General features: G+C 37.6%; 1 protein-coding gene across 1 annotated transcript; it reads left to right on the top strand.

The window, feature by feature from the left end:
- Positions 1 to 3,371: 3,371 nt before the first annotated feature.
- Positions 3,372 to 22,681, top strand: LOC148071291 (uncharacterized). Its single transcript, XM_087800333.1, has 8 exons — positions 3,372 to 3,721; positions 15,047 to 15,148; positions 16,266 to 16,501; positions 16,606 to 16,701; positions 17,590 to 17,710; positions 17,814 to 17,866; positions 19,251 to 19,400; positions 20,869 to 22,681. The coding sequence occupies exons 1-8, from the start codon at positions 3,649 to 3,651 to the stop codon at positions 21,049 to 21,051; spliced, it is 1,014 nt and encodes a 337-aa protein (XP_087656459.1). The 5' UTR covers positions 3,372 to 3,648; the 3' UTR covers positions 21,052 to 22,681.
- The last annotated feature ends 4,178 nt before the right edge of the window (positions 22,682 to 26,859 follow it).

Below are 26,859 nucleotides of genomic sequence, written 5' to 3'. Positions count from 1 at the left end.
TCGTTTGTTAGTTTGTTTTGTCGAACAAAAGTCTTGTTTTTATTTAGGAAGTAACTAAACGAGTAGACATTGTCTAGCTGTTACGACCCTGTGCTCCTTAAGTGATAGACAAGACTCAGGGAATAACTTATTTTTAAACTAAATTGGTCAATTTTGGGGAGTTGTTTCAATGATTAATTGTATCCTGTGTTTTATATTTGTCTTTAATCACCTCTATACCAGCAGTATGTTCTCCTCTAGTTGCAGCTGAACACTCACTTGTTGCCATTATTATTGTTGTGATAAAAGATTGTATTGTTCAATAAGAGTAAGTAAGTACGTAATATTTGTAGAGCGCTTTTCTGGACCAGGGTCACAAAGCGCTTAAACAATAAAAACAATACAGAGTCAGTAGACTCCATCAAGCGCAAAGAGAGAGGAAGATCATTTCCAAAGCTTAGGAGCAACAGCCTAGAAGGATTTCTCTCCTCTGGTCCTGAGCCGTGTGCGTGGAACCATCAGTAGATTCTGATCCACAGACCTCAGAGCTCGAGCTGGGGTGTAAGGCTGGATCAGATCAGTGATGTAAGGAGGAGCCTGACCATGAATAGCTCTGAAAGTAAGAACCAGAATTTTTAAGGTGATCCTGAAAGAAACTGGCAGCCAATGAAGAGATTTAAGGATCGGAGAAATGTGAGTTATTCTACTAGAGCTGGTCAGAATTCTCGCTGCAGAATTTTGTATTAACTGCAGGCAAGCTCCTTTTTGTTAAGACATGAAAACAAACTGTTGCAATAGTCCAGACGAGAAGACACAAACAGATGGATTACAAGCTCCAGATCATGCTGTGACAACATTTTCCAGAGTTTAGAGATTTTTCTCAGTTGAAGAAAACAGTTTCTGGTCAGTTTTCTGCAGTGTAATAGCCTAGCTTATGCTAACACATTGTTATCATTGCTGTTGTTTGTCTTTAACCGTTCACTACAGAGTTGTCAATGTTACAGTTGCTGTTCTGGTTGGTACAGCTACTGCTCCAGTCAACTACAGTATTTGATAGCTTCGATAGCTTTTGCTAACAATTTTTGCAGCAACAATTTCACCTGTTGCTACTGTAATTATTGGCGTTACCTGCTTAAGTAATACTCCTTCACATGTTGGCCCTGCCATTATCTCACGTTCACAAGTAGAAAATAAATTGTAAAGTGCATTTAAAGAAGAATAAAGAGGGCTCTGTTTTTCCATTGGGGTTATGAGTTTCTGGAGCGCCCTGATAGAGCCATCCGACAGAAAGCAGTGATTCATGACTGCCTGAGTAGCAGGAATACTAAACTAGCTAACGGGCTAATGAATGTTTTACTGGGGTGAGACGGCTGCTGCCGTCCAGCTGTGGTTGCAGCTTCAACCCTGCACGCCACTGTTTTTTCTCGTGGGGGTTTTCGCAGCCCAGCTCATCTCAAATCACAGTCAGGGGCCAATTGCCCACCTCGACGCCCCGTCGCCGGAGCTGAATGTTTGATAGAGGTCTGGTGAGGAGACGGAGGAGGAAGGGTGGGGGAAGGAAATGGGGGTGAAGAATGGGGGCCAAAGCAGGGACAGGGGCCGTCGAGCAACATTGGTCATATCTTATTACAAGCGCCCTTCCTTGAACATGCATCAGTGTAACCTCAGGTTTGCTGTTGTCTCAAAGTTTTTACAAGCCATTAGGAATACCTGCCGCAGTGTTTCCAGATGTGGCGGCCACGACCACTGCGTTCCCGAGAGCTCGCTAGAGACCAGATCGGCAACGGCGAGGGGGACACTTGAGGGCTCCGCTGAAGTGTGAATGGCTTTAAATGGGAGCCTGCGGTGTCTTCTGCAGCGCCGGTGATTGATGGTCGTGTCGGACCGCGGCGGCTTCAGGTCACCGGGACGGATTCGGGTAATTAGCATAACACTGATTCGCACCTTTGTCTCCGGCCTGATGTTCTGCTCAGCAGTCTATCTCCATAAGCCTATTAAGCAGTGGAGTGACACTGCCTTTTGTTAGCGACAACCTTCCATTGTGGGCCGGATCAATGCCGTGCACCAGACGAGGTCCACGTTTTCGCCCAGAGCGCTGGACAAAGTTGGCGGCTGTGATCGCCGAGTCATCGCTTTATGGCGGTTTGTAGAGATGAAAGAATGTTTTGAAATGACTGAGAAAGTTGTCACAAACTAATTTAAATGTCAGTATTTTTGATGGTTTAATCTATCATCAGTCATTTAGAAGGAAGGAAGTGCTTTTGCTGTCTCAGGAGAAGGTGGGAGAAGATACTAAAGAAGCTCTAGAACACACTACACAACACTCAATTGAATTTGCTAATGGAGCCTGAGTCAAGCAGCACTTCACATATCCACTTAAAAATATACAGGGACAAGTTCAAACCATGAGATCACGAAACTTGATTGATTTAAAAAATAATGGACTTGTTCAATTGACCAAAAAAAAATTAATTAATTTAAATTATAAGGAAATACTTCCAAACTGAATTGTATTCATAAGAATTATTTGGAAATAGGTAAAAAAGTAAAATGTGCTCAATGTGCTTATTTTAGTTTCACTATTCTAATTATTCTAAGAGTAAGGATTTAGGTAGGTAGGTAGGTAGGTAGAACTTTATTGAAATTGTTTAATTTGCCTAGCAAGCTAGTTTTATTTACTAAATCAAAGTTAAAATTGATTGACCATGATTAATAAGTGAATGATATAACAAACTATTGACATTTAGGATGAACCAAGAGTAGATTGTTAATCTTTGGAAGGACGGTACATGTCACTTAGTTAATAGAAGGCAAGAAAACAAAGCGCAAGGGGCGTACCAGCCCAGATAGCTTAGCACAAATACAGCTACATTAGAGATAGATTTATCTTCTGCTGTCAAACAAGATGAAAATTCATAATTGTAAAGACGACTTATTAACTATTTTGTCTGTTTAATTTCTATTTTAGGATATGAAGGTACCCAAAACTACCCAGAGCTGCTTTCAGATATTGCTGCATCGGTAAAGAGGTTATTTGCCAGTAAAAGAAAGTGTATCATAGAACAAAGGGACAACAACAATCATTCTCCTGTGCCTATATCGGCTACTCAGGATACACACATTTCTCCCAAGAGTCCTTAAATGTGTCATCGGGTGAAAGAATAAAAGCCTGGATCTCCTCAAATTCTCGCCCCCATTATAAGACACTGCCTGTTTAATATATTAAGGGGAAATGGTTAGTTGAACAAATTATATTTTATACAACTTTTTAGTTTAAATCCCTGTTGTACTCATTTAGAACTACTGAGTTTCTTTCAGGGTCTGCAATGAATTACTGAGGAAAGTCGTCTCCAACAATCAGGATTGAGAGTTTTTCAGACTTTTTTTTAAAACTCTGCTTCTCCTCCTCCACTGCCTCTGGAGGGGAGGGGGCACAGAGCAAGGGTTAAAGTAACCAGTAGAAGACCAGTTTTAGGGCTGGGCTTCACCCCAAAAAAAGGGGGGGCTGTATAAAACCTGACAGCACACAAGTGGCGCTTTATCCACCCTGTCCCGCTCTGGGTAAGAGGAAACCCGAAACTGCTCCAGCTCTAACGGCTTCACCTTCTCTCCCTTTTCTTTCCCTCCATTTTCTCTCTCGCACCCATTGGACGCGCTCCAGATAAAAGAATGGCAGCATCATCCAGAAGACTCGCCGAAATGCTGCTTTTCAGCTTCCTTCTCATTGGCTCCTGCTTGAACGGTGAGTGAGAGAAGTGGAACAAAAGATGGAACTTTGATTGTGTGATGGGAGCAGGAGGGATGAGAGGGGTGGGGTCGGGGTGGAGAAGTTGGAGCCTTGTTTTAATCCAACAACCAATTCCTTCATTGCAATATTGGTATTTTACAATTGAGTATAAAGTTGTGTTTAATGCTAATTGATGTCTAATTTTCGGTCGAAATATCGCCATCACTCAGAAAGTTGTGTCGATTTCCCAGCCGGCAGACAAAGGGCTCACTTCAGCGAGGTGTGTCCCAACTATGACGTTGTAGGATCAGGTTTTTTGGGGGGTTTAACAAAAAAAATCCATGTGCAGCAAACCTTTATTATCAAAATCATTACTTTTCACTCAAAATAAAGTGCAACAAAAGTACACTTCCGAAAATAACTAATAGAAATTCAAAATGTTGCTTTTTGTCAGAGAACACCAGATTCACCATTAATATCTCATCATGGTTTTGTTGCAAATCAATTTAAAAACTTTATTGTGCAGTTCCTACGGACGATCTCACTCTCACAGAGTTTGAGCGTTGGATTTAACGTACCACTGATTTAAGCTAATATCCGGAGAATCCTTGCCATTTCTCTGACCTGTTCCACACAGATCTTTAGGACTTTAAGGAATCTGTGTATTTATATTTAGCAGGGTGTAACGCGAAGCCAACAGAATGCATGTATGTGTGTGCGTTGGAAGGGTGTGTGAGGTAAGCAACGGTATGGGGCTACAGAATGGCATTTGGGACGACTGAGGTAGTTAAACGATGCATGGCTCACATGGCTGAGGTCGAATAGCTGACCTTAATATATCTTGTGAAATGACAGTTGCATTTTGAATTGTGGTTACATTTATTTAAAGTCTGGAATTCTTTGGATTCGCTAAAAATGGGATAGAGAAGGTCCAGTTTATATGTTATTTATAAATTAAATTAGTTTAACTCAATTAATGAATTGGAGAAAAGAACTCCAGTTGTCCACTGATGGTTGGTGGTTGTTCTTCCAACATATTAATACCAAACATCAGCCCGATAAGTTCATCATCCTCCAACAGAAAATAAACAACTGGCCATATACCATTCACCCTGGTTCATGACGGACAACCACACGCACACCTAAGGACACTTTACAGTCATCAATCAAACCATGTATGTTTTTTGACTGCGAGAGGAAACCTGAGTGCCAAGATGAATTCCAAGCAAGGATGGGGGGGTATGGTAGACCTGTCACTTTCATACAGTGACCCAAAGACTTGGAAGATTTACCCGAGAATTACAGGACAATGCAAACACATGTGGGGTCATAGGTAGAATGTAAATTTGGAAGATATATATATAAGATATATATATGAATATATATGATTTAGGATCAAATTCAATGTAATAATGACTGAAAGAAATGGAGAAAAACCAATGAATAAATTAATTTAGATAGATAAAAAGACCAAAGATCTGGTTTGGTTACAAGGTAAAGGAAGAGACTCTACCATTTCCCATGTCATCTAGAAACAGGTGGACCATTAAGAACAACTCAATCGGGCACACTCACCAACTCGTACAAGTCAAGCCCAAATGTCAAAACCTCGTATCAGTTCAGTATTGTAAGAGATAGCTAGCATAATGATGCATTGTTTGGAGTGCAAGCAAGTTCACATTAAGCTTAATACTAGTCTTTAGATAAAGAAATACAAGTCTACTATCAGCACCAAGAACTTGATTCTGTTGCTGACTCAGCAACTTTAGCTCTTTGACAGGAGCTGACATTAAGTCCTAATTAACAACATGAAATACAATAAAATGGATTAAATGTGGGTCTGGGCATGAGATTTATTTATGAACACATAATCATGGACAAGTGGACATACTGAAAAATGGAGTTGAGCAGAAAATCGGCTCTTTGAGAATCTTGTTGGCTCAAATGTGGTCTCAGCAGCTGTTTTTGCGCAGTCGACAGCTGGAAACAACTGTTTATGGCAACGAGAATTATGATTCAAACGTTTGATTTAAGGCAGGAATATTTCTCAGCCAATGTCAAAGATGAATCATGAGACCAACTGTTTTAACTCCATTTGTCATCCAAATCCCTTGAATGTCCTATTTATTTTTCTGAAGTTTCTAAAGTTTAAAAATTCTGATGAAAAAGAAAAATATTATGAACAATGGCAAGAAAAGTGAATCAATCTAATATCAGTAACAGATGTTTTGATGGTAGTTGGCTTCTGGATCTGGAGCAAATGACTGGTTAATAGCTGAAAAGGTCTCCAGCAGTGAACAGATTGAAAACAGGCCAATATTTACTCGTTTTTTCTCAATTTTAAACTTGGTCTGGAAATGTTGGGTTGTATCTTCTCATGCATATGGGTGGTCTCAGTGTGCACGTGGTCTGATTGAAGAACATCCCGATTCATTTCTCCTCTGAACAACAATATTTATTTCTATAGTCAAGCGCTTGTTTATGTTGTCCTAATTCATCATACAGGCTTGAAAAAAAAAGTCAAAACTTTCACTAAAAGAATAAGCTCCTTGTTTTTGCTACAGCAATCTCATGGACAGTAATCACTCTGAGCCTTCGCTCCGAGCTCGTAAACCCCAAACAGGCTAAAACACAAAAACCTACCTGCGGGATAAGCCAAGTTCAGAAACAGAAATAAGCTGAGGATGAGGAAACAAAATATCCAACAGCAGAGCTGAGGATCAGCCAGAGCTTTGCCAGGTACATCACTCTGTGTTGTGGTTTGGAAATTAATCTCTCACAGGATTCCCTGATTCAAAAGTCCTGCCTTTAATTACACTGATAGACTTTACTGGGGTGTTAGAGCGGCAGCGAGATAAAACATGTTGCTACATTTGAGGAATTAAACGTATTCTGGTGTTTATCTGTTTGTAATAATCACAAACAGAGCCGTCAGCCAATGATGAATGAGGATCTTACAGATGTGGATGTGGATGGAAACGAGGAAAACAAGTTCTGTCAGTATTGGTTGTAAATTTTCAGCACAGTAAAAAAAAAGGGTCTCCTGAGGAAGATAAAATATGTTTTGTCGACAAGGAAGGGGGAGAAAGCCGGATGGTGTTACATAATAATTCTTTACTTTGGATCTTTAATGTTAAGAGGTCACAGTTTAGTCGTAGGCAGTGACACGACCAAAGTCTTTTTTGGATTATCATACTTATTCTTAAAGTCAAAACAATTAGAATTAATCCAGGAAGACAATTTAGCAAGCACCACTTTGTAAATAAATAAAGATAAACTACAGATTTTAGCGTTTTTAGTTTTAGGAAACGAAATACCGGGCCTACTTCTCTCAATGTAGTAGTACAGTAACTCAAGCTAGATACGAAGGTTAACTTTGCTGAAACTTGGAACAGCACAAAGTAGATATTTATATCAAAATGAAATGACTGTATAAAAAGAAAGCTAATTTGAGGATATATATATTTTTTTAGTTTTCAAAAAGTTGATTTATTTGTTCAGCTCATAAAAGTGTAGACTGCACATTGAAAGTTATATTTTTTTGTTTTACTTTTTACGTAATGTTTTGGTTTGGTTATTTTTAATGTAATGTCTTCACATTGAAAAATGGTTCTTGAAAAAGTAAAATTTAGATCACAAAGACAAATTAAAGTAACTTATAGGTCTACCTAATGGCTGCGCTTTTGCTGATAAAATAAAAAGCAAAATAATAGCAGTGAATATCAGTTAGACCAGTTAGCTACAGTATTCAATAGATCTGCTCCATAGAGATGCCTTCAAGCTCATCATTATAAGTCACAATATTAACCGGAATATCAATCTACTTCAATTCGACAAAAAAACATCTGGTGGGCCACATACGATGTCTCGGGTTCGTGCTGTACATGCAGAAATCAAGCTCCACAATTCAACAAATGCATTCAAACGTGAAGCAACTATTCTTATGGTGGTTCATAAAAAAGCCAAATTAGGTGAAGTTCACTTGACAAAAGAGTTTTAGGTCGTCTTGGAAACCCAAAGGCTTTTCACCAATCCTGAGATTCAATCCTAGGAGTAATGGCTGAAGCAGGAAAGTACATTTTATCTGTGGGAAACAGTCAATCAAGTGAAGAACTTAAAAAAGAAGGACAGCCGACTTACATGGTTTCACTTGAAAGAACCGAAAGCCCGAGTTCAGTACAGTCTTTGTGATGGAGTGAGAGCGCACGGCGGAGAGGATTTAGGAGGCTCTTTGATGAGACGACAGCCAACCTCAGTGCCAGCGCCACACCATGTAATTATGGAAATCATTGTTTGTGTTGAGGACTGCAGCAACAGAAGCATGGCACAGTCTCTGACAAAAAAATCAACAACAGTTGTGAGGGTTTCACTCATGCATATCACAATCCGTGTCAACGACATCAGACTTAAATATACTTTTCTCAATTTGAGCTACAACAAGTAGTGAGGTCCTAAATGTATGATGGTGGGGGGTAAAGGACAGAGTGCCGGTAGAAGTTGGGCTGGGTATCGATCAAAAATCTTCAATACCAATATCTTCACTTCAATACCAGTTCCTGATAATCCTTTTTCGATACCAATTATAAAGATCAATTCTTACAAAAATAAAAATGACTCAAAACTTAAATTCCCTGCCATAGGTAGGTAGAAGGATGTAGATACCAAGGATCAACCGCTTCCAAAGGAAAAAAAACAGTTTAAAAAGGTTGATCCAATGCGATGGTGCAAGACTTTTGCAAAGATTTCACCATCTGATTATTGCTAGGTTTTGCTTAACTTGAAGGCTGTCCATATATGGTCTATGAGATTCCAGAGTAAAGAAAAAATATTTAATGATGTCAACGGAGGAAAAATAGACTTTATACTTTCTTTATTGTCATTGCACAGAAGAACACAGCAGTGAAAAACAATGAAATTTTCTCGCTAATATAAATATTAATATTAATAAGTTATAAATAGAGAAATATAATAAACATAATAAATAAATGTTTTAAATATTGCATTAAAAAATGTTTATAAAAGTATAAATATAAATAAGTAAAAAATAGTGCAATATATAAGTACATATAAATAGAACAAATAAATAATGTTTTTAATAGTGCATTGCTCGAAGTTAGATAGGAGTACTAGAAAATAGGTGCGAGTAGGGATAATGTATTACTGATATAAAACAGAAAGAAACCATTTGCCTTTTGCAGGAATATAATTAAAACTCCCTTTTAAATGGCAACTTTCTATTCAAGGTAAACAATGCAACTTAAGAAGAAGGCAACTTGTTTATAGATACGCATTATGCTGTTAAGTGTCTCGAGTCCACTTACTGGCCCACCAATGCTCTTTTTTAAAACCACCCTGAATGGGTATGCAGAGAGCACTGCTTCCTAAGAGCTATTGAATATCTTGGATTGTTCCTGGACACAATCAATGTTAAGCCCGTGAGCTAGTGACGCCCAGATCTGGCTCACCGTGCAACAGGATCTCCTAAATGTCTACCTGCATCCCCTCAAGTCAGATGTTCAGAATGGGCCAGTGTGTGTATGTGTGTGTGTGAGTGCAGGAGGGGGTCATATAATTCCCTCAATTGAAAGCAGATGCCATGTTTCCTGATTGTGGTCATTAGAAACAGGCGTTTCGATAAGAACCTAGCAGCGGCCTCAGGGGTGGCCAGGGTGGGATGCTGGCGCAGCTGGGCAGGATTGAGCTCCGGCCACCGATGATTAAAACCACCAGTTCCAGTTGGAGGGGAGGGGAAAACAAACCAAGGTCTGCAATTAATAGCACAAGAACGACAGGGTTAAGGGCGCGATGGGGTGGGTGGGGTCAGGACAGTGGGGTCAGAGCTCTGTGGTTTCAGCGAGGGTAGAGTTGCAGAGCAAGTTGAACCAACAGGGACGTAGCTTTAGTATCACATTCCTCCACAAATGAATTATCATTAAATGCTTTGTCACTTAAATAGAAATGTCTAAATTGTTATTTTGCTCATCACATCAAAGTCTCAGCAAACCAGCGTAAAAATACATATAGCATCTTTCCAGTGAAAAAACTAGTGCGTTAGCGTCTGTAAATCGTGTCAAAAAAAACAACTCAGGTTAACTTTGGAAAAGGAACAGAAGTATGCCACAGTTGAAAAAAAGTTACTTTTGTGTGACATTATGCTGCCATCTTTTTGTAGAATTTTAATCAATTTAAGATCCACATACCAGGCCTGTGAACTACACAACCAGGTTTGTATTTCTATCACAGTTAGGTCGATGTTAGGGACTAAATAAATCTACTGTCAAATACTGAATATTCCCTTTAAAACATTCTCTTGTGTATCAATAATCAGTGCTGGGGTTAATCAATCGAAACAGTATTATTTAAATTTAAAGAATCATCCAGCAGCATCTGATTTGACAAGCTTTTCAGGGAAGACTCCAAGAATGGTGAAGCTGAAACATTTCACACTCCATGGCCGTTATCTGGAGTGTTAATTAGCTCACACATCTGTTCGGCCATTCTGCTAGTTGTTCCCTCACACAGATGTCGATTCAGTGGCTCTACTTCTCGGACTACATCCGATTCTGTCCCTAGTTAGGGGTGAAACCACAGTTGTGAAAATTATTTTGCTGCTAAGGCTGGATGAGCCGAGAGGCCTAAAAATAATAGAAGAGGTTAATGTAGTCATGGGTTTCATTCAAATACGAACAGCAAAGCTGATTTAAAAATGTAACTTCCTTTGACATACCTTTTAGCCCACAGCAGGGAGAGGCATTTGTATTTCTACATTTGCACCCCAATAAATGTCATTTGTGGGAAGATAGTGGAGGACAACCCCCCCCCCCCCCCCCATCTGGGAGGGCATTTTTAAGCTCTAATGAAAACTAAAAAGACAGGGGTAATGAAATAATGTTCATAAAACCATAGAGCATTTTTGTCAAAATGTGCAAAAGCAGCCAAGCAGCCTCTCAGCAATGAGTGAGAATATTGATTTCTTGGCAGTAGTAGTATTCCAATTCATTGTCATTGCACCAAGATTACTGCTACTTCTTTTACTACCACCATCAAAAGCATCCAAACTTAAGTTGTACATTACTTTGACCCTTATATTTTTTAGAGGAATTCACCCCTTCTTACGATCTACACCTATAGTTCTTATATATATATATATTTCTTGTTTAAACATAACAAGCAGCATCACATGTGCTACACATTTAACATCTATTTTTGGGTAAATGTGTCCTTTGTTTCTGGTACTTGGAGTGCCAAACCACAGAGATAAACTACAGTTACTAGGATTGCTTTTTGACATGCATCACTGCCAACTGTGAAGCCCATGAAATGCCAAAATATTGTTTCCTTAATCAAATGCTTTATCGATTCCCCTTTAGGATTTGGGCATCTAACCCAACAAAGTGTCAAGAAAGGGGGTTGAAAATCAAATGAATTGGAATAACCAGTATCAGATGAGATGTTTGCATTATTTTTCAGTACACATTTAAAAAAACAAGTACGGTAACTTGTCCATTTCGAGTGTGAAAACTGAAAGCAGCGTGTAGATGCTGACTATATGATGTGTCTATCAATTCAAGTGTTGGAACGTCTCACCTCTGAAGATGCCTGGGATTAGCTGTGCGTGACTGCTTGAGTAGACGGGGAGCTTTTGGAAAGGGTGGAGGCTCGTCTTCTCCTCTAGCCTGCCACATTCCTCCATCCGGAGTCTCCGGAGACCGGGGGGGGGGGTGCTGGAAGAAATCCAGACTGCGGCCGTCACTCACAGTAATCTGGTGGGAAAATCTTGAACAGAGCAATGAAGTCAGAGTCCGTGCTGAACGACATATGGACTCAAGCTGATTAAACACATCAGGTTGTGGTTGTAAAATGTTTGTGTATTGATAGCGCGACACACGACTGATTTCTGGACATTTTGCGAGAACATGGAATGTGATTTGGGATTTGTTTATAGAAAAGGAGCGAGGAATTTTCTTACATAATGTACAGTGAGATATAGCAAGAGAAACTACATCCATAGATGGTGATCACATCAACAGGAAAGATTCTTGTAACTCATTGTTATCTTGTTTCCGACCAGATACTGCAATCAGGCACAAATAATCTGGTGTGACGCAGCTCACCAGTCCAGTTCAAAATTTAGGCTGAGTTCACTCTGGGGTTTGGCTGAAACCTCTGTGTGTTATTGTGTCTGAATCTGAAAAACATGTTTTGGAAAGAAATGTAACGAGTACTTGTGGTGCAATGTTATAATTAGCACAAGAACAATAAAGCACTTATTGTAAAGGTTTCATTGAAAAAAATAGAAGGGGGAAGAAGATTACTTAAGAAGAGACTTAAACTCAACTATCCAGTATTGAATGAATAGAAAATAAACAGTTGAAATATCACAATAAATGAATTGTATAGTAGGTCATCTTGTGTCGAGAATTTAATTTCTGCAGTTGGATTTTGACCCACAACTGTGAGTATATCCATCTCATTTTATCTCCTAGATGGAAGGGGGCATGACTAACTAAGAGGTATTCCCTTAGAAGAAAACACAGTCCATATGGCTTAATTGAAGCTAACACTCAAACAGGAACAATATAAAGCATCGGTGTTGTTTTTTTTTTCTCAAAAATATAGATTGTAATCAGTGTAGTGACAAAAGAAACCCATTTACTTCTTGACCTCCCGGAAAATCTTTCATTCTTGCATCACATTTTTCTTAGACCACCCTCATTTTTTTTCACCCATTTGTTATCATTTTATTTGGTACAGATTTTACCCCAGGCTTTTTAGTTCCACACATTGTAGCCTAGACTGTTGCCCCGGAGACCTGACCTCAGTTGATGGATTGGACCGGAGTATCCCATGCATAGTCTTTCTTGGTTAGTGGGGAATTTCGACAATAACAATAAGCTCTACGTGTGGAACGAGCCAAGATAAATGATTTAGATAATCCCATGATAAAGATAACGCTGGTGATTACTTGCCTCCTCTGACTAGTAAAACTGTCCAGAGACAAAATATTTGTAAAAGGAGAAACATTATGAGTAGAAATGTTTCTAATTAAAAAGAAACTCAAAAGTAAGAAAACTAAACCTAATCTTCCTGATCAAATGACAAGATTATCAACATAAAATCTCCATTATATTACTTTATTTATGTCGAAAATCAAGTTGATATTCCCCAAAAATGGTCCACCCACAGCCTCCTAGACAGAGCATCCATCTGTCAGAGTCAATTAATTCACCATTGACAGAAGTTTGCCCTGCAGTCAGCCACAACTCACCCACTGACAGTAAGCGTTGAAACAACACGTCTCCATCTTTGCACTCAAACACTCACTGCGTCACATTTGTACCAGAAATCCTGATTTATGCCCAGTTTGAGACTCATCCCCCTTTTTTCCGGTTAAATAAACAAGCGGACCACCCAGAGATGCAGGAGGGATGGCAGCTGTAGCAGGGTGTGCAAGACAAACTCACAACCCAGGAGCTCCTCGACCTGACGGGCAATTAATCCTACCGCATTATTCATTTGCACTCGTCTATAAAACATTTCAAAATAAACCTCTGAGAGAAGATGTACAGCTAATTCCTCCTCAGCTGTTCAAAGACAAACAAAACAATTCCGGCTACACAATAAAAGGACAGCTGCAGTGGACAGTTGTTCACCCTTAATATGCCACGAGACCTCCTCGGAGTTTAACCGCCGTCCCCGTTTACACGCAAGTGTCCATGTTTACTCTGAGCTGGAGACACCTGTCCGTCACATTGCTCCACCAACAGGAAGTGAGCGGGCGGTGCCACCTCTGTGCGACTGAGCTGTATTTAGGTTGTGCGAAAATCACAAGTGTTGACCAAAGAGGGTGTCGTGAAGATGATCCAATTCAAGTCTAGTTGAGAGGTTTTTAGTGGAAGGGATCAGTGTCAATGTTTAAGAAATATTAAGTTAAGAAATAAGTAGGACACAATGAGGGGTCAATAATGGGGTCCATTTAATCACTATACCGAAACAGCATTTTAATTAAAAATGTATTGGGGTTAATGAAATAAACGATTTAATAACTTGAGCTTAGACATGTGTTTTTGCAAGAAGATACGATACATATCACAATACAATGGCAATGATACTACATATTGTGATGCTGTAGTAACAAACATATTTGTAGTATTGTCGAGTACTTGACTTAGGTGTTGCAGAATTTAAAGACCACATGACTCTTGATTAAGTCGTTACTGCTTTTCAATTGTTTTGTAACTAAAAATGTGTCCAAACATCAACTTTAAAAGTTGCTGGAGTCGACTGTATCCTCTTGTCCTCAGTCTTAAAATGGATCATTAAAATGAGTACATGTAATAAAGATTTATAACTGCCTCTCATGTGTCCTCAAATACAGTGGAAGAGATTTGAGTCAGCATTCAAGTCAACTTTTCTTCGGAGTAAATTTGCGTTAACTAAATAAATGTTGAATAATCCAAGTTCAAGACAAACAATTCCAAATGTGTAGTTATGATTCAGCATCATGCATCAAAAAGAGAGCCAGAGTCGCTCCGGGTGTGATGAGATCCAGCGACTAAACCTGAAATCAATCATGGAGTTAATCTGGCAACCGAAGAGAAAGGCTGGTGTTGCCAAACAGCCAGGGCGTAATGAGATCTGCAGAGTTGAGGCATTATGGGAATGTTTTAAACGTGAGGTCATGCTGGTGTTGTTGTGGCAGAGCGAGGCGGATCTGGGGAGCTTGATGAACAATTTTTGCTCGGGGAGCTGCATTGGTGACGTTAGCAAACCGACTTCAGGGTTTTAGTTCACAGATTAGCCGAGTGAGTCATTGTGATGGTTTTCGTTTTATCTGAAGTGCTTGGATTAAGGTCCACAAATTGCTGGAGCAAGTACAAGAAAGACAGTGAAACCAAAAAACTATGTCAGGGAAAGACAACAAGGACAATTGGGAAAAAAGAGATAAGGAAATCATTTAGGCTAAAATGGACAGTCTGTTCAAATTTCTTTAGATCCAATGTTTTTGGGGAAAATCCTGATAGTTAAGCAAACTGCAGAATGTTGACGCTCGAATTGTGGCTAATCCTGCGTTATATGATCTGTTACCTGATCGTCCATCAAGAGAGGCCATTAGGGACCAAAAAGGAATTTGAAGATCTCTCTCTAATACTCGGCGTGCATTAGAGGCTTAGCTCGGAGGAAAGAAAACACCGCCGTGTAATGTCAACCGTCTCCCCTTTCCACCTCAAACTCGATCAAGACCGAATTAAACATAATCAAAAGAAATGTAAAAGGATGGTTGAAGGGGGAGGAGTGTGGTCTTTGTGAACAGTGGAATTCAACCGTCTTTTTCTGCAGGAGTCCAAGCACAAGAGGAGGATGTTGTTGCCACCACCGCTGCCCCGATGTTGGAAGAAAATGTGCGTGGAGACATGGTGCCACAAACGACAATGATTCCCGGTATGTAACTGTCACAAATAAAATGCTCCCCACAAGAATTATGATGTTTCTCAGAGTAAATGAAGCATCGCAGCTCTGAGGAATATTTTACCATGTAATTTTATTGACTCAAAATCTAAATAATTCTTGTCAAAAATACTTTGATTGCCAAGATTAGCATTGACCGGCCAGTGATATGATAAACATAATAAATATTGTTTATTTAAGTTTTTTTTTTTAAATTTGTGACCATTAGATGAATCAAACTAGCGTTTATTGAATCCCAGTTTAATTCTTATTAAGATTCGACGTTGATTAAATTCACAGAGTGTTCTCAACTATGTATGGGGTAAATATTAAAAGATTAGATCACACGACTGATCCCTGACGAGCTCTTGTCTTTCTTTATACACCAAGAATCCGAACACGCGTCTGACATTTCTTTCAGTTTTTAATTTTTTCTGCCACAGATCCTCCAGTGACAGAACAATTTAGATTATTAAGATAAAAGGTACAGACAGGTAAATATAAAACTTTTTAATGAGGCTTCAAGAACAGTAGCCTTTACTGGACAAGTCAGAGAAAGAAAGAAGATGACTATGAAGTCACTTTAAAAGTGCATGTTTAATAAGGAACATAAACAATTTGAACAAATATGACTTATAGTTGCGGTTGGAATTCATAGTTAATTTCATTATACCAGCAACATTTATGAAAAAACAACTACCACAATTTATTTTTTTTAAAAACAATAACAAATAAAAAGATGGAATTCCAAAGAAAAGTCACTTCTAGGCACAATTCTAGCTGATCCTGAAAATGTTAATACAACAAACTTGACAAACATTATTGCACATGTCAAACAAAAAAGCACTACTTTAAATACTTTTTGTTTAGTCCTAAATCTTGCAGATTCTTGACAGCAATAGCGATAAACTATAAATCTCTTTTTCTTTAATGTCAATGTCGGTAACCTTATACATGAAACAGATAATTCCTGATTTTTCATTTTATCAACGAGGAAAAAATATAACTGTCGAGAAAAAATAGAACTTTTGTACACTGTACAATTGAAAAAACATCAATGGTTGGAAACTCAAGTACACCTAACTTATAACAATGATCTTTTTTCTTTAAGACTCTCAAGAGACACAAGACCAAATCGTGGTTTTCCCTTCAGTAGAGCGGACCGTGGCACCAGAAACGACCATAGATACTGTTGCCAGTGTACAGACTGTGGACGTACTAGGTGTTCCTGAGGAGAACCCAGACCAGATTTTGGTTGAGGTGCACACTGAAAAGCCAGTGACTATGAACCCAGAGACACCCGCCCCTCAGCCGGCCAGAGGAGACGGACCCGACAACAAACCGAGGGTACGTACAAAAGCACAAAAAAGCACCAATTTAGATAAAATAATCTTTTTTAAAAGCATTATATTTTTGGTGAATATTAAATAAAACCCTGTCTCTCAATGCAGCCTGTGCCAAACAAAATTGACGTGGTGTGTGTCAGCAAAGAAGCGATGGAGAATAAAAATGCCATCAACCTGAAGCTCAAGTCCCCGTCCAACTGTGTAAGTTCAAACCCTCAGTTTTATTCTGGTGATATTTGATGACTCAGAATAGTATTCCATTTGTGTGAAGATAAATAATAATCACAAACATCGGAGATGTTTGTGCGATTCATGATTAAATAAAACAGTGTGATTTAAAACTGTGCGTGAGAGTTATACTGCAATAAAAACATCAGTTCTAGCTAAACATTGAAATTTCAATAAAGATAAACACATAAAATGTCTGGCTATACTCCAGCTAGAGGTTCTCTCTCACCCCGAGTAACTAGGAAAGGCACCCAATCTTGAACCTCTTTTTGTTAAATCCTGACCAAGAGAAGCAAATAATGGTCAATAAAACAGATGGTGGCAGTTGGAGGGTAGTCATAATTGTATGATACATTATTTGTACACGTTTATAAATAAATGTTATGTTGTATATAAAGTAAAATCTTCATTAAAGTGGTGAAAATTAATTAATTAATAATGCAATGAACAAGAGCATTGGTTTTATTCATTTATGCTTTTCTTTGAATCTGTGAAAATGTGTTTTTTTTGACGGATTTCTGCATCAAAGTAATCGAGTTGAAATAAATAAATGTTGCAATCAACACTTAAGTTTTGCTGCACCGCTCTCATGGTGTGATGAATGTGAAACGGGAGCTTGTTAAAATAGAAACCTTCTCGACTACTGTGACAAGATTTCATTTGTTGTCATTTTTTTTTCTTCAACAAAGTTGAGATATTCTCATCCTGTAGTCCATCTGCTCTCTTGGAAAACCAATCATGCTGGGAAAACAGACCTGCATGTTTCTTCACTTCAATGTTCAAGAACAATATCTTTTACTCTATGGCTCAATAATTCAATGTTTCGTCCGTCATTCGAAGATAACAAGTTTCCTCTCGCAGGAGGACACGAAGATGAAGATCGAGAGTGTTCTTCCAGAGCTGTGTGGTGAAGACTGTAAACTGGACATCTACCAGGAAGACAACTCCGACCAAATCCTGGTTGCTGGACAGTACGTCGAAGGTAACAACGAACCAAAGCTTCCTCATTCCTCTGAATAACATGCGTCACAATATTGAAGTGCTTTTGAATCAAAGCATCACAAAATACCGTCTCGTTTTTGCAGAAGATGTCGCTGGCATGGCAGACAAGTTTAACAATGTCAACATTAAAGACAAGGTAATACATTTTCTTTTCTCTGGATTATATCATATGGCGATGCACTTACTTAGAATTAACATTTAAAACATGTAAGCACTCGTTAATACTCTCCCACATTGCATGACATTTTTTTCTTTTTTTCGGTTACAATATTAATTCTCTTTAAATGGCCACTTTCTCCCTAGAATATTAGAATTCTAATAAACTGCCGTAATTATTGTTTGGTCGAAAAGATACTATAAGTGCATTCACACAGGATAAATGACGTCTGTAAAATATAATTTTTTTACTGACATTACCTAGAGATACAGATCTAAAAAGGAGCGCAATTACTGCTAGAGAAAGTCAGTGTAACCAAGATAAAGTGGACAACCGTTTATTTTCTTTCGTTCCTTAACTTGTGCAGACGCTCAAGAGCGAAAGAATTTGCCCCAACATGATTCTTACAGAAGAGTCACAGTCTGCTACATCAGTGTAACCGAGTGTATTCATGTGGGAAACAACAAGGCTGGAACTTGGTTTGTAGCTGTGCAGCGCACACGTCTTCTTTACTTTCATCATGTGGAACACACCTCCCTGCCCCCCAACAACAAAGAACTCGATCTACTTCCTTTTCAACCCCTTCAAAATAAAACAGCCGAAGTAAATATTAACACAATGGCAAGTGCCTACAAGTCCGTTACAGTGGCATATATGCGGCATTAAGAATTACAAACACAGACATTCGGATTCACACGGAACTAGTATTATCACTCGACGTCTGTGTTTGGTGAATCACAGTCGGTAATTTGCGGCGGAATTATTACATTACAAATCAAAGACATGGCGCATTCACACAGGATTAAAACTCAGACATTCTGTTTATTATTATTCATTATTAATTAATAATGAATAATTATTACAAATTACCAAAGGTCCCCAGGTAATACTTATCCCGTAATAATCGGACATAAGATGGTTATTTTTGTGTTTCTCTGAGATAACTGAGCAAAAATGTATATTAAAATTAGATAATAATGATAATAAAATGGGTGTTGTTACTCAAAATCCTCTACAAAGAAGTAACTTCATTGTAAAAACTATTAATCAAACTATAGAAAAGAAAATCCACTCTGTGGAAGAAAAAAAAAAAGGCTTCCTGAAGTTCTCAAACTCCCAGCGGTTCCGATCTGCCCGGATGACAACAACAAAAAGACCACAAACACTCGACTTGTTAGCTGCTGCATTTTTCCTGTATCAAGGGAGCAATCTTGGTTTATGGGTGTGTTTGAGCATCACATGCGATTCATTTCCGTGCCGACTCCTCCATGTCCTGGAGAGTAATCAAGCAGCGCCGCAGTCAGTTGCACCATAAACATTCTGCTGAAGAACAAGGCTAATGTTTGCTATTATTTATCACCAGACGGATGTGGAGGAGGCCTTTCCTCGCTGGGGAAAGAACTCAAAGTTGGTCCTTGTGTCACTGCTCTTGGCTGGTCTGCTACTGGCTGCTCTGCTGGTGGCCGGTTATTACCTTAAAACCCACCGCAAGAACTCTAAAGGGGTTCGACTGGTAAGTTGATATATTGTGGTACTGTAGTAACAAGTATATATTTGTAGTATTGTCGAGTACTTGACTCTGGTGTTGCTGAATTTACAGACCACATGACTCTTGACAAAGTCGTAACTGCTTTAATTTGTTTTGAAACCAAAATATGTCCAAACATCAGCTTTAAAAACTGCTGGAGTCGACTGTATCCTCTTGTCCTCAGTCATTTTGCAGGATTTTTATTGTCTTTAGCTACGGAGGAGATAATGACTGCTGCCATCTTGTGGCTGGAACTTTAATTGCATCACCAAACCAACAAATAGCATGGATATTTGTATGTAAATTGTAATGTTAAGAAATATTATTTCCCTTTTTTTATTCGTGTAGGCTTTTCCCTGATTTTTTGAGACTCGTGTGTTGTTCTTGGTGTTATATTGACCTTTTTAGTATATATTTTTCGAGTATTGTTTTGATTGTTTAAGCGCTTTGTGACCCTGGTCGAGAAAAGTGTTCTATAAACATAAATGACTTACTTACTTGCTTTATGCAATTATAAATCCATGCAGTTCTGTTGAATATAGATACAGTAATAATATTTACCCAATATTAGTACCCTATGTTTATTTCATCAATTAATGACTACATAGCTCACAACACACACAGAGGGTACAAAAGAAAAGTAGCTTGAGCCTTTTATTGAGGGATATTGTGGAATAAATCTTTAAAAATTCTGATGGTAATTTGGTACACCGGCAGAAATTCCAAATTAAAACAGAATCGTTTTTTGCAAAATGACTAATCGAAACAGAGGAAACTATGTGAATACCCATATTTGGAAGTCAACAGTAGCTTCTACAGCCTAGTGTTGTGATTTTCTATATTTTTAATCTTGGAAAGAATAATTACCAACGTTTGATAGAAATATAAGACTCTATGCCCCTCAGATGTTTGGTTTACTCAACAGAAAACTCTTTCACTCAGAAGGAAAAGTCTTGTTAGCGAGTCACACATTCTTCTGTCAAGAACAACAGCAGCTTCTTACTCACACAGAAACCTGGGACAGATGGTTTTACTTTCTGTTCTTCAGCAGCTAATGACATCATCCTGTAAGCGTTAACATGTGAGGACAAGCCCTGTTAGAATTCAGCTCCAACATCCTTTATACTCGTTTTTTTTGGACAATTAATTAAGATTAATATTAACTTCAAAAGACATCCAGTCGAAGGTGACACACCCTGACATTCCACAAGAGGTCAAAAAGTATTTACTGGATGGCGTTCACACAGCTGTGAACCATAAAGCTAATTAAGAAAGCATGTTTGCGTTGAAGACCACCCTCGGAAAAAACAAACCCACGTTTATTTCAGAACATCCTTCCTCAGTTTGAGTGCTACATTTGCTAGGAGACGATTGTTGTGCGGCATCTGGACCCAAAGCTGATCAAATATACCATAGAACAGTAACATAACGGTCGACTGTGTTTTTTCCTCAGGCTGAATCCTTCCAGGTGGACGAGGAGAACCAGGCCAACACCCTCGTCTCTGTGGCCCCTCTGCCCCAGGAGCCCGTGGACAAGCCCACCGTCAATGGAGAGTCTCCACCAGAGAATGGAAACAATTCCACCCCCACCACCAACGGACACTCTGCCGCCCCAGTGGCCGACACCGAGATGTGAATACTGACACCCGACATCTGTCCGAAGTATCACCCCCAACAAGCCCCTAACTGACAAAAAACTTTTCTAACCTCCTGCCTTCTTGACCTCCAGAACAAAAAAAAACAATGATGCTGACAATAATGCCTTTAATGTGAAGTTTTGGGATACCAGGCGAGTGCCTAGATGAGTTTTATCTCTTGTAGGGTTACTTTTAGGCAATTGTCCATGTCTTTACTCTTGGAACATTTTATTTCTGATCTTTTTTTCCTGGTTTTACGCATTTTCCCGTGTCAACGTAGTCAGCATGTTTATGAGTTTCTACATGCAAGTTAGTTCGTTTGTGTTTTTGAACTGCCACTATCATATCGTTACTGTCGCATTTCTGTAGTTAACAGTCTTGAAAGTGGACTATACTTAAGCCCACAGTTCGTAGAAATATTCTGTTCAGCATTGGAACATGGGCTAAGAATTTACCCAGCATTCTAACAGATGACAATCTTTACAACTTTTACCAATCCATGACTATTTTTGATAATGCTGGATGAATTAGTTAGTAACTATACGGAATTTGGCAATTGCTTGCGTCCTTAAGCAGGAAAGTGCTATCGTGCTAAATGTTGTATTAGCATCGTTTTTGAAGCTTTAAATCTCTGAAATGACGGCGGAAAAGTCCATCCACAAGTCATGTTTATACCCGAATACAGTAGATCGGAAAAGTAATTTGTATAAAATAAGCAAATAATAGGTGCAGTCATGCTAAAGTTTTCTGCTCTAAATCACAGTGTGCTTCAAAGGAATCAAGCTAGGGTTTTCATTGGAATAGGTTTTGTGATACACAGGTAAAGTGTGACAACTTCCGGAACCGTAAAATATTTTACACGACGCACACGTCGACATTAAACCAAATTATCCGATCAATGAGAAATCTACAATTCAACTTGGATGTAGCCAAAGCTAGCTTAACTTTTACTATCATAGAAACAATCATGAATTTGCCAAAGTCACAACTGATGGACAGTATTGTGAAGATAAAATGCTCAATTTCAATTATTCATGAGGGAAAAAAAATGTTTGCGTTTTGCTTGTGTTTAGTTGTTTGTGATTCCATGTGTAGGATTTTTTCCCTAGCTTTTGCCTTGTGTGATGAGACAGAAGTAGCAAAATTCCTGTTTCAAAAAGACAAATTGACATGAATCCAGTTTTTTTTAAATAACAAATGATTCAGGCATGTAAACCAAAGAGCTGTTGTGCCATAATCACCTTAAACAATTGGAAACTAAGCTTGTTCGTTGCTTTTTGTGAGTAAATATTAAATATTGCTACCATTGTAAATGCGGAAACACACCAGTATTGCTCCCCTGTATTCTATCATTTAAAATAACAAGCTTATTCTTTAGGTGATTTACTGTACAGTTATTTTTGTTTAGTCTGTAAATCTGGGCTGCAAGGGCAACAAGTTTTTTTTTGTGAGAGTAGTTTAGAAATAGAAAGCTGCTGTGAATTTTCACATTTATTTTTGTATTTCTGCATCAGTGGTACATGTTTTTGTAGCTTTTTTTTCTTTGAATGACAGCTTCCAAAATGTGTAAATTACCTGCTCTTTCAGTAGATCTTGTGCCTGACTGATAAACTGTGATATTTGACAATACGGCAATGAGTCTGCTTATTTTGTTTCATGAAAAGAGATTAAAAAAGAAGAAAATAAAATCTCTTTTGGTGGCTTTTTACATTAATCCACGCTTTGGTTGTATTAATGTAAATATGGTCACTGAGTAGAAACAACAAGGAGGACAAAATTGAGGACACCCTAGACCAGGTGTGGCATTAACATCTACTATCTTGTGTTAAATAATTAACAAAATATGCTTTTTAGAAGTTGCTTTATGTTAAATTAAGGAAAAATAGGGAGGAAAATGTAAAAATGACCATTTGATTACATATGTTCAAACATAAATCAATAAATATGTGGTAAAATAAATATTTATGTAAACACCTTTGAGGGGAATAAAGAGCAAAAAAAAAAAAGATAAATAAGATTAAGATATATTAAAAACAATTTATTATGAATCCAAAACAGTCATTGATTGCACTCCATTTACCAATATATTCCACTTTTGTTCATTTCGTCGCAATATTGTTGCACATATTCACATAAAAATTATACACAAAAAGTCATTATTTAGTTTTAGTGACAAATGGCTTGGTGTCAAAGAACGACTCAAGTGTGAAGACCAATGAGCCTCACGATGTTTCTTTGGCGTTTCAATCATCCAGCAAATGGTCACAAGGTCACCTGCCATTCTCGACCCCACTGCACTTGAGCGAGAAGATGTGTGTGTGTGTGTGTGCGTGTGCGTGTGCGTGTGCGTGTGCGTGTGCGTGTGTGTGTGTGTGTGTGTGTGTGTGTGTGTGTGTGTGTGTGTGTGTGTGTGTGAGACTCTACAGCCTCTCCCCATGCAATTGGCGCTGCAAATTAACCGCCGCTGTCATTTCAGCTGATATGACCTTTTCGAACCCTTGCTGTTACCATCTGACAGCCCATTCGCGCCAGCTGTAACGGTTCACTTACCAGCCCCAAAGTGAATCCAAAATACTAGAGGCTAGCTCAGCCTCCTCAGATGCCGTCAAGCCGAGAGGGAGCAAAGGTCATCGTGTTGTTTTCTGATAATAGCGGAGAAACAACTTTGAACAACGTAGCGTCAATCAGACTGGAGGCAGTTTCAACTAAAATATCACAGCACTGAGTCACAACAGCCCAAATGGCTATAACACTAAATACATTTGTCAAATGTCCTCAGAGGTGGTCATTTACAATCAGAATCATACTTATCCAAGAGCCATAAGAAAGCAGAAAACATCATCCTGTGATTAATGACTGAAACATGTTTAAGCTGGAATTTTAGAATATCACCTTAGGAAGTTTAAATATGTATATATATATATATATATATATATATATATATATATATATATATATATAAATTAGCTTATAAAAGTTACGACAACTACTATATGATTGATCTGTAATGTAATTTGAGTAGAACCCGAATATATAAAATGTATTAATAAAATAAACATGAGCGAGAACGCTGCTTACAGCTAGTCTGACACACTCCTCTAGGGGGCGACCATGAACCCCTAAGTTGTTCACCTGTCGTCAGTTATGTCTAAAAAGGAGCAGGCATTAAAAAGTAGCTTGTATTTAAAAATAACAATTAACAAACCACAAGAGCAAACAGCACAAGCATGTTAAATGTAAACTATGAAAATTAGCTCGAAATAAAATATTTGATCAACTTTATGAGTCATTTTTTTGATAAACATAATAAAGAGGGATAGAAGGAGATCATATCACAAAAGAAAACATTAAAACTGAGCGTTTGAAAGTTATAAAAATACTATACCAGATCAAAACTTTGAACAACAATAGTTGTTATAATGAATGAATAAATAAAATGATACAACAGGGAAGCACCTTTGTTATTAGCTGTACCACCATCTTGATTGTAAAAGATTGTAAACATAAGATTTAAAGAATTTGGAAGAGAAACACAAAAAAAAATTATTTATTAGATGTTTTATTCATGCAGTCAAGTGTGAAACACAACTGTATTTGCACCAGTGAATGACATTTAAGACCACATTGTAGCTCGTTGAGATTTGTTTTCAGTAACACCATCTCAAAACCACATTTATATTCACTTAAAAACGCTAGAGTAACATTTACATATCAAACAAAGGCCCAAATACACTCAGCCATATTGTGTTTTATCCAAGGACAGGAGCAGAAGCCAAAATGAAGTTTTTGTTAAGCACAATAAAAGTTGGCCCTCTCCTCCGATTTCCAGGGGCCTCATGTATTAAGGGGTCGTACGTACAATAACGCGCGGACCTACTTTTCCACTTCAAAGTTGATATGTATCAATAAGAAAATAGTGTTAAAAAGGTTGGAATTATCGAGACCTTTGTAGGTCGTATGGATCAGCTGCTCAGATGCATGTCAGCCTCACTCGTCACGTTGAGATGTTCACATCAGAGTTACATTACCGATCAACATTGATAAAAAATTAAACAGCTGCGCCCCACCGTCATATGAAGCTCAGAAAATAAGATCATCTTCCTGATCCTGATCATCTCTGTAAATAAAGTATTCGCGTTAATAACTGTGTATGTAAAATATAAACGGGGCTCATCTGCACTTATTTAAATGTAAGTATGTGATCCATGTCAGAAATGTTTAAATGAATGAATATAAACTGATAATACAGTTTAAATTCAAGAAATTCTGGTTTTAATAAACAGGTGTAACACGTGACTGACGTATTAACTCACTGTAACATAATAAATGACATCAATGCCTTCAGATAATAATTTTATTTACTATTCAACCAAATAATAGAGTTTTTTCTTCATACGTTATCAATAATCATATAAATTGTCTATTTATTTGTTGAATGTTTATGTTATGTTATACAGTAATGTTTACTTAATCAAAATACAAAAAAAAAAAAAATCTTTTTAGAAAAATAAATGGTTCTTTTTCTTAAAGTTAACATTAAAGTACATCTATTTATGCAAGCGATAGGGTTGGAAAGAGGTGTTGTTAAATATTATAGCACCATCTAGTGTTCGAAAACTGCACCACAACTTCTTATGTAAAATGTGACTTTTATATAATAGTAAAATGTTTTGAAACGTCATTCCAAATAGTTATTATTTAACGTACATTTGTTATATGTTCAAATCATCAGAAACCATTCATTTTTTAATTATTTTGAGTATATTGTAAACAATCAACACGTGAGCTTCCTATATTGAAAGCAAATGCTAGTGTAATGCTACATGTTTCCAGTGCGGTTGTATGAGTTTTTAATGCTATTTAATGTGAAGCTTTCACGAGGTTGCTTCCATCTCTCTTCGTAGGCATGTAAGTAGGCAAGTCTTATTTAATATAATCAGTTTGCTAAGCCTGAATTTCTGTTATCACATAATCGTCATTTTCAGTTCATTTCATTTCATGTTATTATTCAATTTTAACACAAGTATAGACAATTATTCATTGTATAATACATCTAAAATACTCATTGTATAATAAGCTATACAATATGTTGATTCAATAATTAATTTACAGTATGAGAGTAAGCATAGAAAATATGTATACGATAACATATTATATTCCAATAATGACAATTTAACTTTGACATGTTTATGCCTACATATTCTACTTTTTAGAAGCGTCATCTAAAAATCCAGAATAATGGAGGTGAAATAGAGTGAATACTGGATGTTTCAGGGACTGTCAGGGATGATCTGTGACAAAAGAGTAAAAATGTAAGCTTTTAAACGAGTGAATGTGTACATGGTCCACAAAAAACAGAAGATACCAAGATGAGCATATTGATGATAAAAATGTTACACAGTTGATATTGACATAGATTTTAATCTTCTGGCATCTTTAACCTCATCCTAACTCTAAATGAACCAATGTCAAATGTGACACACTCACTTAAAGCTATCACACAAAAGCGGATGTGTACAAAGTAAAGTTAATATCCAGTTTAATTTGTCAAAAATAAATTGAAGATGATTTTTGATTTCACATCAGGTTATCAGGTTTTCTTTTCCGGTATAATTTAATGAATATATTTTGTCATTATAAAAATATATATATAGAAATGTTTTAATTTTTGTTTAAGCTTCATTCGATAAATTATTTAAATTCAGAGGATTTCATTTAACTTGTTTATGTTTTATATTTTAAAAAAACAACAATTGGCCTCAGTATGAGTTAAAGATTTTTAAAGGCACCATTTCTTTGGATACAAT

This window comes from Callionymus lyra, chromosome 10, assembly GCF_982586985.1.
Source record: "Callionymus lyra chromosome 10, fCalLyr1.hap1.1, whole genome shotgun sequence".
In the NCBI taxonomy this organism is placed as follows: Eukaryota; Metazoa; Chordata; class Actinopteri; order Syngnathiformes; family Callionymidae; genus Callionymus; species Callionymus lyra.
Note: the sequence above shows the minus strand (reverse complement) of the source record. Positions and strands in the feature narration are given on the sequence as shown.

Bases quoted from the DNA above. Each gene is read 5' to 3' on its own strand.
- LOC148071291 (XM_087800333.1), top strand. From the start codon at position 3,649: ATGGCAGCATCATCCAGAAGACTCGCCGAAATGCTGCTTTTCAGCTTC. The intron at 3,722-15,046 runs GTGAGTGAGAGA...CTTTTTCTGCAG, and splicing joins CATTGGCTCCTGCTTGAACG to GAGTCCAAGCACAAGAGGAG. The intron at 17,867-19,250 runs GTAATACATTTT...ATTTATCACCAG, and splicing joins ATGTCAACATTAAAGACAAG to ACGGATGTGGAGGAGGCCTT.